This window comes from Meriones unguiculatus, chromosome 6, assembly GCF_030254825.1.
Source record: "Meriones unguiculatus strain TT.TT164.6M chromosome 6, Bangor_MerUng_6.1, whole genome shotgun sequence".
NCBI lineage: Eukaryota > Metazoa > Chordata > Mammalia > Rodentia > Muridae > Meriones > Meriones unguiculatus.
The window spans coordinates 131,936,200-131,950,168 of NC_083354.1; the positions used below are offsets into that span (position 1 = coordinate 131,936,200).

At 38.0% G+C, this 13,969-nt stretch overlaps 1 protein-coding gene across 4 annotated transcripts in view; it reads right to left on the bottom strand.

The window, feature by feature from the left end:
- The window catches only part of Cpne3 (copine 3), a 54,530-nt gene that overhangs the window by 14,250 nt on the left and 26,311 nt on the right, over positions 1–13,969 (bottom strand). For 3 of the 4 annotated variants that reach the window (XM_060386037.1, XM_060386038.1, XM_021662821.2), the window contains 6 exons: positions 12,420–12,503; positions 9,760–9,849; positions 4,688–4,786; positions 2,908–2,994; positions 1,252–1,311; positions 633–766 (listed from right to left, as the gene is read on the bottom strand). In XM_060386037.1, the coding sequence (XP_060242020.1) occupies positions 633–766; positions 1,252–1,311; positions 2,908–2,994; positions 4,688–4,786; positions 9,760–9,849; positions 12,420–12,503 (554 nt within the window). Of the gene's footprint in view, positions 1–632; positions 767–1,251; positions 1,312–2,907; positions 2,995–4,687; positions 4,787–8,059; positions 8,089–9,759; positions 9,850–12,419; positions 12,504–13,969 lie in introns of those variants that run through there. The other variant, XM_060386039.1, reaches the window with a different exon arrangement.

Genomic DNA, 13,969 nt, shown 5'->3' on the forward strand with positions numbered 1-13,969 from the left:
CACAATAAAAGAAAATCCATTCAAATATTTTGCAGCAATTAGGTTAAGACGCTCTTCAGCTTTGTCAAAAGTTCCAATTAAAAAATTACTTTCAGCAGAATGTGGTGATGAACTTCCTTAATTCTAGCATTTGGGAGGCAGAAGTAGACAGAGCTCTGGGATTTCCAGGTCAGGTTGGTGTACATACTGAGTTTTAAGCCAGGGACAGTCAGAGCGAAACCCTTCCTCAGAATGAATAAACACAACTTCATTATCAAGAAGGACATGATTATATGTTAAGAAACAATATTACTGTTTACAAGATTATATCATTGAGATTTCAATCATATAGACAACTTATTCTAATGATTAAAACTCCAAAGAAATCACATCAAACAATTGAATCTTCCTGAGTTTTGACCACCATTAAATGGTGAAGCTATACACAACACATTATAACTAATCACAGCAAAAGTGAAGAGATAGATCAAATGGAAACAAAAGAGATAAATAAAAAGATAAATCTGAGAAAGAACACTGTCCTACCATCCTCATCCTCCCACCTCTACTATAACGCCAGCTGATGAAACAGGAAGTGCCCTTTCTACGGAATTATGAAATGTGTACTTTACTGTTTTCAAAGTCATACTCACGCATCATAATCTTGAATTACCAGTCCCACAGACCAGATGGCAGTCAGATACTCATTTACACCAGTAGGGCTGATGTAATGCAGGGAGTCTGGAGAACGGGGGTCTCCATTGGAGCCAGTGAAGTCTATTCCCACCTACCAAGAAATGACAGCAGTTCTTACTAGAGAGAGGGCAGGGCTATCTGCGCATGAGGTCCAAGGAAACTTCAGAAGACAAGACCCAAATCATCGCAGAACCTGCGACCGTCTCTAACAATACCCACAACACTTCTACAAATAACTGAACAGTCCTCACCATGACAACAACCCGTTCTTCTCTAGACTGAAGAATCACAACAAATCATTCATTGTTATGTATGACCCGTATTTAGGGTTGTTTCTATGTTTGTTTTCTAGTCCTTAAATTTATGCATATCTGTTTTCTCCAAAGAGGGAGAGATGGTTCATCAACTCATTAACTAAGTCAAAACTTCTATGATGGATCTAGATGAGGAAGTCATGTTAAACAGACTGTATAAACTTCGTTACAAAGTCAACTTGGCAGTAAAAACAAATGCTGGAAACGGAGTGGGGGAAGGCAGCATCTAACAGCCTATGTTAGAAAACTCCGTGTTACTTACAATAAAATTCAGCTGGCACCCTCCCATGATGTAGTCAAGGAATGTGCACTCTACAGTAATCTAAAAACAAAAACACACTGTTAAAACCAAACTCTCCACTACACAAGAGAAACAAACAGCTCCTTGGCATATGCATTTCAGAGTTTGTAAGCCGAATTGCACAACCATAAACACATGGAAATCAACCTCACATTTGAGCATACAGAACTCCTACCCTCAAAGTCAGGACTCGCTCATACAAATTGCACTACAGCTGAAGTAGAGCAATATTACGCGCTCGCCAGGTGAGGTCGCTCCTGAGAATTCACCAGTTAATGATTTTGAGGGAGTGAAAGACATTTTCTTCAGGTGTCACCACTGCTAAGCTACTTATGTTCCTAATCCAGTTCACTGAGTCTCCCTCTCTCTGTGGGTGTGTGTGTGTGTCTCTCTCACACACATGGAGGGGGGATAGGCATGAAAAAGAAGGCTAGTTGGGAAAAGGGAAGAACAATAGAGTGGAAAAACAAGAGAGGGTAATGGGGGAAGGTAAATACGTACAAAATGCATTACATACATATGTGAGAACGTCATAATAAAAGCAATTATGTCAAAGCAATATATGCAAATAAAACATCAAAAATTCATATGACTAAAAACAAAAAGATTTGAATATCAATTTCAGAAGAGGAAACATAGTCACTATAATAAGTCTGATATACTGACAGTTTTAACAAGCATTTAGTAATCAAGATTTAAAAGAATTAGCTGGGTGCAGTGATACAGGCCTGTAACCCCAGCATTCAGGGAGGCAAAGGCAAGAGAATCTCTGTGAGTTTGAGGCCAGCCTGATCTACAAAGATAGTCCAGGACAGCCAGGGCTACAGAGAAAAACCCTGTCTCAAAAAAGAAAAAAAGAAAAAGACAAAACAAAACATGCTTTCAGTGGGAGAAACTTGGCTTTTCCCCACTGTTTATAACAGCTTACAAAGAAACTACACCCAGGACACATGTACTTGCTCAGCCCATTTCCAAACTCAATTTCCTAAGACGACAGAAAACATTATCAGTGTTTATCTTTGCCAGTAAGTGGCCGGCGGGCACATGCTGCTCTCCGGTTGGTTCCCAGCACCCACGCGGATGCTCACAACCATCTCAACTCCAGATCCAGGACACCGAACCCCCTCTTTGTCCTCCACAGACACTGCACACGTTTGCACATATCACACAGTACACACACTCATACACAGGCAAGACAATCTATACATAAATTTTAAAATATTCTTAAAAAGTTGTCAAAACTTGGAAGCAGAGTTACTTGGAAGATTTCTTTTCTTTTTCATTTTAAAGAGTTTATTTATTCATTTTTTATGAGTGTTCTACCTGCATGTACACCTGCGTGCCAGAAGAGGACAGCAGATCCCAGGATAGATGGTCGTGAGGCACCACGAGATTGCTGGGAACTGAACTGAGGACCACTAGAAGAGCACAGTGCTTTAACCGCAGAGCCACCTCCCAGCACCAGAAGGTTTCTTTACTACTTCAAATCCTATTCTTTCCCCAGAGATTGTCAGATGCTCATGTGACTCCAGCTGCTTACAATAAGTACTTATCTGATAAACAACCGCACTGATACAAGAACTCAGAAAGCGAACTCGTTACAAAAGGCCAACTGACCTCACAATGCTTTACAACGACAACACCTGAATTCTTGTAGCTTTTTTTCTTTTGTCTCTTTTTTTCATTTATGCATTCATATTCAACCTATGGGAAGAGAAGAGGAAATGGTAATTATTTTTACTAGCAATAGTCAAATTACTAAAATGATTTTAAATAAACAACTTTTTCCCTTAAAATCAAATCTTAAGAGAAAACTAAATGTTAACATCAGTAACACAAAACAAGAACATGCTAAGAAAAAAAACACAAACAGAATAAGAGAAATAAAGCCCAATCCTGTAACCAAAAAAAACTTAAACTTTTAGTATAAACATAAACTTGACAAGAATGATAATCTCTTGGCATGAATCTTTAGCCAAAAGATACACTCCACACAGCGTGTGTTAGGCTTCTGTCGTTTACGTGGAAATGTAACAGGCCACAGATCTTACCACAACTGACTCCATGATGAAAGTAGCATTAAGGCCATAAAACTTAGCACACAGACACTATCAGCCAAATTGAAAAAAAAAAAAAAAAAAAAAAAAAAAGACCTAATCCATCCAAGTCCATACTTCTCAGAAAGTTGTAAATGTACTAACTTTGCCTTTGGGCTTCTATAGTTCGGCTTCTTTCTAACAGTTCTTGTTAATTGAAGTGCGTCAACCCAAGATACAGCTTTTTGTTGTTGTTGTTTTCTGTTTGTTTGTTTTGTTTTATTTTTTTTTTGTCTGTGTGTGTGTGTGCTTAAAAGCTCACTCTAAGAAAGGCTCAGGGCTACCCTGGGATCTAGAGCACCAGTGAAGCCACAAGATGTCTAATAAAGACTTAAAGCCATGTCTGATCAGCTTTCTCTGGCAGATACACCACAACAGAAAACCTTCTCAGATTTCAGAATCATTGATTACCCCATGTTTCTTCATAGATCTGTGCAGCAGTGACTCTTGGGCTTACCCCTGTGTTTCAGTGTTGTAGAGTTGTAAGTGGAGAAGTCCTTCCATGGAAGCGCAGGAAGGGTACACATGTAAGTCACAGGACTTCTGCCCTGCTGAGCCAGCCGCTGGGACTCATACCTACTGCTGAGGCTGACCCGGCTGCTTTCTGTATCTGGGCAAAGCACTGTTTCATACTGGACTATGATGCTTTGTCTTCCAGGATACAAGAGGAAAAGCTACTTCTGCTCCTAGAGATGGTCTTTGCTTTCCTTCCTGTAGTTTGGAATCCTCACCTATTGCTGGTCACCATTACGTGGTGTCCACTCAGTAACACACATATCCCATGTAGGAATTTTGGACATTATTAAACAAAATTCATAAAGTTTTAAGGCCTTATGTAATATACAAGATTGTATTATATAAACTAATTGCTAAACCAAAGAAAAACATAAAATGATAAACAACTATACATATTATTCAGTTGCAAAGATGTAATTTTTAATCAATTTATTTATTTATTCATTCACTTTACATCCTGATCGTAGGCCCTCCCTCCTCTCCTCCCTTGCCCATTCTCCCTCCCACTTCCCCTATTCCTCCTCCCCTACTACTCAGATAAGGGAGCCTCCCCTCAGGGATACAAGGCCCAAACCTAATCATAATAAAGGCAATCTATATCAAGCTGATAGCCCGCATCAAATTAAATGGAGAGAAACACAAAGCAGTTCCATTAAAATCAGGGACAAGACGAGGATGCCCACGTTCTGTCCACATCTATTCAACATAGTAATGGGAGACCTAGTTATAGCAGTAAGACAACTAAAGGAGATAAAGGGGATACAAAATGCAAAGGTATAACTTACAGGTGAGTTTCTGGAAGCTTGTTTGAGTTTTGTCATGGTGGTTTGAAATGTTCCAATGAGATCATGTGATCCATCGTTGTCATAATCATAACACTCTACCTGGAATCAAATTAAAAAATACAAAAATAAATATAGTTTTATTAAAAGGTACTGGCTGCAATTACATGACTCTTAGTTAAAATAAGCAAAAAAATGTCACTATCAGAGTCTCATTCGAGGAGCAGGACCTAACGAACTAGAGAAGTGATGCTGAAGCATGCTCAAACCAGATATATCCCAAGAACGGGCTCTGAATCATGGAAGATGAAAACCACAAATATATACTCCATTCACACAAGAAGCAGTTCCCAGATCCTCTACTGGTCTCTCTGTAGATGCTAATAAAAGGCTAAATGCAGTTATTTCTAATCTTTCATTTGCTTTGCTTAATTATCACTGTATAAAAGTTAGAAGCTAGTATCCTAGCAGCTAAAAACAATACAGATAAGTCCTGGATAATTTAGTTACTAGAAACATATCTCAGCAGTTGCAACCAAAGGAGGCTGGGCTTGTAATTAGGAGTTAGACATAGATTTGCTCTGAAGATTGGAAATCTTACAACACAAGGGAAAACTCTAGGGCAGCAACAGTCAGTTCACTGAAGTAGCCATGCTAGGTTGCTCTGAGCAGGGTGTTTGGGGCATTGGTTTGTTTGTTTATCTTTCTTTTGTTTGTGTGTTAGATGGCAGATTGAAGAAAAAGTAAATATTCACCAGAATGCTAGAACTCTCCCATGGGAAAATAAGGTTTCTGAACTAATATTAATCTGATATATTCAAGGCAAGCTGAAAAATAGATTCCATAGATGTGAGCTTCTAATAAAATATTTTCACTAGCTCAGTATCCAAGTGGGTTCCCTAGTAAGGGGAACAGGGACTATTTTTGACATGAACTCAATGGCTGGCTCTCTGACCTCCCCCCTCCCCTGAGGAAAGAGCAGCCTTGCTAGGCCACAGAGGAGGACACTGCAGCCAGTCCTGATGAGACCTGATAAGCTAGGGTCAGATGGAAGGGGAGGAGGACTGGACTTGGAAAGGGGCAGGGAGGAGATGAGGGGGCAGGGAGGAGATGAGGGGGCAGGGAGGAGATGAGGGGGCAGGGAGGAGATGAGGGAGGGAGGGTGGGATTGGGAGGGAATGAGGGAGCGGGCTACAGCTGAGATAAAAAGTTAATAAACTGTAACTAATATTTAAAAAATAAAATAAAAAATATTTTCATCATACTATATAATTTCAACACATCATTTCATTAACGTGAATATTTGATATATACATAGCACACACACATTCTTTAAATAGACCTGGGAGGTACACAGAACAGAAGAGAAATGCTATTATTCCCATTTTGCAGAAATGAAGCTTGAAGAAATCAAGTACCAACAGACGGTGCATCTTGTGTGATGAGCAGCAGGGACCAAGTAAAATCTGACAAAGACTCTTCTGGAGACCAAATCAGAAGCTGCTTTTTTGATTTGTGGGGGTGTTTTTTTTTGGGGGGGGGTAGTTTTTTTATTTTTGGTTGATTGGTTGGTTGATTTTTTTTTGAGCCAGGGTTTCTCTATGTAGCCCTAGCTGTTGTGGAGCTTCCTCTGTTGACCAGGTTGGTGTCAAACTCAGAGATCCGCCTGCTGCTGCCTCCTGAGTGCTGGGCAAAGCGTAGGCTTTTAACAAGAAACAATTTGCATTGGTCACAGTGAGAGCTCCACCAGGCTTCCAGCCTTCATTTGGATGTAGTGACCATCAAGGCACAATACTCAGGAATCTTACATGTTCGCTTGGCAGAATGACTGCTTTTCATAACTGGATGTCTTAGTTAGGATTTCTATTGCTGTAATTAAACACCAGGGCCAAAAATCAACGTGGGGAGGAAAGGGTTATTTCTACTTCCACATCACTGTTCAACATCAAAGGACAGGAACTCAATCAAGGCAGAAACCTGGAGCCAGGACCAGGGGTGGCACCCACCACAGAGCCCTACCACATCACTCATCAACCAACCAGCCTTGGCCACAGGCTGATTCAATAGGGCATTTTCTCAAGTGAGTCCCTCTTCCAAAATGACTTTAGTTTGTGTTAAGCGCACATAAAAGTAGCCAGTCCACTGAAAGTCTTTCAATCAATCAATCAATCAATCAATCATCAAAACAGGAACTTTCAAGGGTTGCGATGTGCCTTGTTTAAGGAAATGACTTATAGATATTTCTGCCCATGACTAAGTCTGACACTTTGACTCCTGCCCTATATATTCAATACCCAATCTTGAACCAAGGGCCTTTATCTGACTAACGTGTCAAGGGGGTTAAAAATAGATAATTGATTTTTTTTTCCCTGAAGGAAGAAAAGTTTCAAGAAGTAAAAAAGCAACTCATTTTAATGCTTAAATGAAATCACTTTTAGCAGATATTTTTAAATTATCGTGAAATAAAACTTTACGTTTTAGATTCCATGGAAAGAACATCAATTTATTATGGAAGCCAAATAAAATCATAGTATGGTCAAGATTTAGTTAGACTGTAAGTAAGGACTACAATGTTCAAAAATAAGTTTATACCAAAAAAAACAAAAGAAAATTTTATAGCAATTAAAGCTTTAAGAAATAGAAAATACATCTTTACACTCTGAGGTCTGATTACTCACTACAGGAAATAAATGGAAAAGATGCTTCTTGTCTTTTCAAAGGCAGACACATCTTTAATGCTGGAAAATGTTAAGACCAAGGTTGAGGTAGGAGGATTTGTACCATCTTTCATTTGTTTGTTTTCTTTCTTTCTTTTCTTTTTCCTTCTTTCTTTCCTTCCTTCCCTCTTTTTCTTTTTCTTTCCTTTCTTCCTTCCTTCCTTCCTTCCTTCCTTCCTTCCTTCCTCTTTTTTCAAGAATTTAAATACCAGTACTATTCACTGTTTAAGCAATAGTATCTGAAGAATTTGTGAAATGTAAATGTACTCATATATACATAAGAGTATATGTATATATGTAAAAAACTGTACACACCACACAATACATTCCCATTTTAGGCAAGGTGGGAGCATGCATATTGCTCTTATTTTCATCTTTTAAAAATAATACATGCTAGAGTGACAACACAGTGAAGGAAACACAGAAGATTCTGACTTTATTCTCTGCTCTGTAATTCTGTACCATGCCTTTAAGTAATTTCCAAATAGTACATGAACTGTAGAAGTGTAACTATCTGATATTACAAAAAAATACAGAACTAGAGAACTAAAGTGAGCAATGATGTGGAAAACAAACTGTGTATAACTAAAAGCAAACTGAGAGACTTAATAATGGAAGACATTTATCAGAAAAAAACTCAGAAAATCAGTTTACTTACTATATCAAATTGGCCCTGCAAGCATGCCACTGTGAGTAAAAATGTTTTAGAAACATGGTTTTGTTATTAATTTGTCAGAAACAATCAGTCAAGGCATAGACTTCTACCCTCTCTAAATTTGTTTTACTGCTTCTATAACATGTGTTACATAATTAGTATATTTATATATTTATACTATACCTAAATTTTCAAGGCTCTTTGACACAACATACAAATCACATTTACCACTGATTTTTTTTAAAGTTATCTATAAACCAGGGACAAATTGCCCAAAGCTCAGAAATTAAGTGGCTTCCATCGGTGCTACTCTTTCATTGGGTTACAACACTTTCACTTTCAATATTCTATTTTTGCCCTCTTGTATGGTAGGAATTACTACCTACTTTTAAACAAAGAGCTTAGTTGACCTGCTCAACATCCATTACTTGGTTAAGGAGCTCAATCAAAATTTAAGCTATATTCTGTCTCCAAACCATATGCTGTTTCCTATCATCTTTCCGCTTTTACTATTTACTTTCTGCTTTTACTTTTATAAGAAACACCAACAAAATCCTCATCTGTTTAGCTGTAAATGTAAGACAGTCTTCTATAAGGAGTTGTGTTCCAACAGCTCTATGGCTGAGGAGACAGCTCAGTCAAGAGCACCTGAGTTTGCTCATCAGACAGAACTCACTTACAGAAAGGTGTGTTACAGAAAACACACACACGCAGTGGTTTAAGTCCGTGTGTGCTCACCAGTTGGTAGGTTGGGATTTTGTTTTTGTTTGATAAATATCAACAAATAAAAACATTTAAAATAACTGTAGAGAGTTGATCTGCTTCTCTTCAATCCAGCAATGCCTGCACTGTTCTGCATAATGATAGGAAGACTCTGAGATCTCAGAATAGCTAACATCTGCTTTTATTTTCAAAGGATTCATGGTAGACAAAGAATGTAGTCGATGTTCATATTTGCCTAGCAAATACTAACATTACTAAAAATAAGACATATTTGAATTGGATGTTTTATTTTTTTAAAAACAGGCTAAAACAAAAATTATGCTGTACCTTTAACAATTAACTCAACATTAGACAACATAGTCAAATATGCATGCCTATAATGTAATTTACTTTAAAAAATACCAACTTCCTATTAACTTTAGAATATAGGCAATCATGTATGCATCTGTAGAAGTTACACACAGTGTCTGAGCTGTTATGGTGTAACTTGAGTTTTTGACTTCACAAGGATATAAAGGTGTCACCATTCAGTAGACACTGCATGGGTTTTGAATTTTAATCTTTCCCTGTGCTAGAAACATGCGATTATTCTCTTATAATGTTGGACAGTGGCAGCAAGCTAAACCTTCCAGTCAGCCACAGGATCACCATGGTACATACCAATACTTAATTGTGAACTGGTAATTTGGTAAGGTAGGCATATTAAATGCATTTTAAACATCCTTTGTTCCCTCTCATACTCCCTTTTCCTCCCATCTTTGCTTTCTCCCTCTCTTCTCTCTCTCTCTCTCTCTCTCTCTCTCTCTCTCTCTTTCTTTCTCTCTCCCTGGAAACAAACACAGGGCCTCAACATCACTAAGCAATTTTCTAACCAAACTACAACTCTAGCCTAACTTAGGAAGAGTTCTATTTATAATGAGTTTATCAGGACATAAACCCATAGCAGACTACAGAGTACATGTGTAATAATGTCAAATTACCTTAATGGTTTTGTCCATATCTCCATAGCACAGAGAGTTCAGGGAGATTTTAAAAGGCTTCCACATTGGATTCAGGTTGTTTTTTATAACCTGTAAAGAATAAAGGCTCCATTAGAACATGCAGTTATCAGTATCTTGCTCTTGCCTTTCCTAGCTTCTTTCCACATTTTCACCACTCATTCCTCAACTTCTCCCTCAACTATTTTCAAGAAAAACTAATAAAATAATAGTTTACAATCATATGATAAGTATAATACATTGCCCAATTGTAGTACGTTTTACAGAAAGACGAAAGCTGTTTATGAAATAAATAATAACAATGTATACTTAGAAATAGTAACTTGTGGATGCTTGGGAACCAAGCGTTTCATTGTAGTCCAAAGGAGAAAAAATAAGATAAGAATGAAACTTGTGGGGCCTGTGGGGTCTGGGCCGCTCTTCCATAGGACCCACATGGTGGCTCCCAACCATCGGTAACTCCTGTTCCAGGGCACCCAATACCCTCTTCTGACCTCCATGGGCACTGCACACACATGGGGAACAGGTATACATGCATGTAAAACTCAGACATTTGAAAAATTAAAAGATAAACCTTGCTCTGTTGAACATGAATTAAAAAATTAAATCTAAATGTTTAATTTTCAATATTACACAGGCATACAAAAATATTTCTTAGTTATGACCATTGAAAAAGACAGAAAAGTATGACACCCTGTTATAGATTAATACATCCAGCACTCAGATCTTGGTGTCAAAATACTTTGTACACTGAAATTTATTTCAGAGAAATAAATGGTTCCTTTTAACTCTGAAAGAGAAGAAAATAAAAGTAAATTCTATCAGTGCTGAAAAAACCCAGGATCCATTTGAAGACACTCTCCCTCAGCAAATCTGGATTTGAGCTGTACAAATAATATTAATGTATAATGACAATCTGTTGAGTTTACAATGATAAAGAAGAGTGTTTGCTAATGTAGGTACGAGGGCAGCAGTGGATTAAACAAGAGGTCTCCCACAGTCAAGGGCACTCGAATACTTATTTCCCTGTTGGTAGTAGTTTAGGTAGGTTTGGCAGGTGTGGCCTGGCTAAATGAAGTATGTCACTGGGGGTTGGCTTTGACACACAGCGTTGCCTGTTCATTCTCTCTGCTTCCTGCTTGTGGTTCAAATGCAAGCTCTCAGCTTCAGCTCCAGTGGCCACATCTCTACTCTCTCATAATGATCTCTTATCTCTCAGAAACTGTAAACCCAAATAAACCCTTCCTTAAAAGAGCTGCTTTCAACGTGGGTATTTTATTACAGGACTAGAAAAGTAATCAAGATAGTGGTAATCTGAGGAAAACAAAAATCACTATTTTATAGCCCCCAATAAAATTGATTTAAGCAAGGATCATCAATGGTTGATGAAACCATTGGGCAAAACCCTAAGGAAAAGTACTTCCTGCAGTCTCAAAGTTTACATCATACACAACTTATGCATTGCAAATAGAAGACATAGACTTTATGATTCTCAGGTCTTTGGGTCAGCAGCTTAAACAAATTGCCTGATGTTATCAGTACTGTGCAGTTTGAGCACCACCGTGATGGAATATATGGAGTGTTCTCGACATAATGTTTGATGTGGATCTAGTTGTGAAAAAATACAAGAATCCATGCTAGTCTCAACAACGCAAGCCATTCCATGGCATGAAAGCAAAGGCAGGTAAAAGGAAGAAGTGCATACCTAGAAGTCTAATAAAAAAGTAAAACATGAGCCTTCAGAGGAACCCGCACAAAATGCAACCTATATAAATTGTATTCGACACTGACGAGATCTGAGCATAAATGGTACATAGAATTACATTATTAAATCAATGGTAATTTCCTTATGCTATAACATGCCCTTATTCTTTTGAGACGGGGTCTCACGATGTAGGCCCGCCTGGCCTGGAACCTACTATGTAGACAAAGCAAGTTCACGCTCTGTCTCTAGAGTGTTGAGAGTAAAGGTATGTATCTTGACTCCTGGCCACCTTCATTCCTGAAAACTGCCTGATGTAACATTTACAGGGAAGTTAGATGCCTGTAGTTTACATTAGGATGGTTTTCCAAAAGAAAATGTTGGCTTCACAAGTTTGTGTGTTTTGTGTGTGTGTGTGTGTGTGAGAGAGAGAAAGAGAGAGAAAGAGAGAGAGAGAGAGAGAGAGAGAGAGAGACAGAGAAAGAGAGAAGCAAGAAATTTAGTATTCTTTTAAGCTAAATAAGCACAGCAGTGCCTCTTTTTAAAAGAAAAAAGTCACTGAATGAGCATATTGCTTTATCTCTGACTGCATATAAATCTGAATATCTTCAGATCCAGGATTGGTGGTAAACGCCTTTAATACCAGCACTTGGAAGGCAGAGGCAGGTGGAACTTCTATGAGTTCGAGGCCAGCCTGGTCTTCAAAGAGTCCAGACCAGCCAGGGCTCTGTAAACACTGTCTTAAAAAACAACAACAACAACAACAATCAATCAATCAATCAATCAATTTCTGTGAGTTTGAGGTCAACCTGGTTACACAAGTATGTCCCAGGACAGCCAGGGTTCTATAGAAAGACTGTCTCAAAAATAAATAAATAAAATAAAGATATACATAATGCCGAAGAAAACTACCATTCTACTTTTAGATTCAAGAACGTACCTCTGTTCGGTGAACCATCAGCCAGTGACCGTCTGAAGCCTGCTTGTGAAACTCCAAGTATGGATCTGACTTTCCAAACAGATCCTACATTTAAGCAAACAGCATTCATCATCTTAAACCCTGTACGAACACACCTTATACGTGTTACATATATATATATGTCTATACAACCACATAGGTTCAACTTGATAGTATAGATACACTGGTTGCAAATATCAATCCCATTATTTCTATCACTAACTTAAAAATGTGCAGAAGTCTACTGGGGAGACCTATTCAAAGATATTTGTAATGAATAATCCTGTGTATAAAAGACAGGGTACAGAGTACTTAAAATATGTTGATAAGATGTATTTGGCTTGATGTTGGCATTTGAACTTTCCATTCACATGGTATTAAGTACATAAATGATATTTCACACATCAGCCATACCAACTCTATGACAGTTGAGGCAGTCAGCCATGGGAAAAATGACTGGAAATTTTAATAATTTTCTAATGTCACATATCACATTCATTGATAGTTTTGGGCTTTCAGTTTGTATCTCATCCTGCCATGTCTGACTCCCTTTTACCAACACTAAGCATGTTTTCTTCACAGAGGAGCAGAGGTAGATACAAAGTCTAGAGTAGAAATCAACAAATTCTCTCTGTAACTCAGCACCGTATTCCTATACAAGGCTTAGGCACAGTGGGGTCACAAAAGCACGAATTCCTTGTCCTTAGGACGTGCAGATAAAACACTGGCATGACGTACAAACTATTCCACGAGGATAAATTCAGTCATATAGTGGATGATTACACTTTGCTTAATTATCTTCACTTTGAAACAAATGTATTGCTAAGTTCATATTACTTAGAGTTTTGGAAGCAGAATGGCACTTAATACCTCACATAATACATGTAGCTTTGTCACTGTACTGAAGGCTTAGGTAGTCGTGCAGTAGCCTCAGATTTAATTAAGACCTAAGATACAGCTGGAGAGATGGCCCAGTGGTTAAGAGCGCCCGTGGCTCTTTAGACATCCCTGGTTCGGTTCCCAGCACCCACATCACACAGTTCAAACCACCTATAACTCCAGTTCCAGGGGATCTAACTCCCTTTTAGGGCATCTGTGGATATCAGGCATACACAAAGTATATGCACTCAATACATACACATAAAAATGCACAAAATAAAATATTTTTCTTTAAAGACCTATTATAGGACCATTTCTCTGTTGAACAAATTTAATGTCAAACAAATAACATGTTTGGTACACTAAAAATAATACAAAGACTATAGGGAACTTTTTTTAACCTTATCTCTAAAATCTTAAGTAAATGAAATAAGAATTTTGTGCTCTCGTTTTATAAAACTGGTAAGAATCTTAACAGATAAGTTAACTCTGGAAAAACATATTACATGCTTGTGACTTATCTAAAAATAATTTCATGGGCAAGATAAAGCATGCTTATTAGCATTTTAGAGGTCAAAAAGCAGTCCTAGTTTGAAAGTTCAGTATGGTATCCATGTTAATAGCAATGTAAGAGGGAAACGTTTTTGACTGAC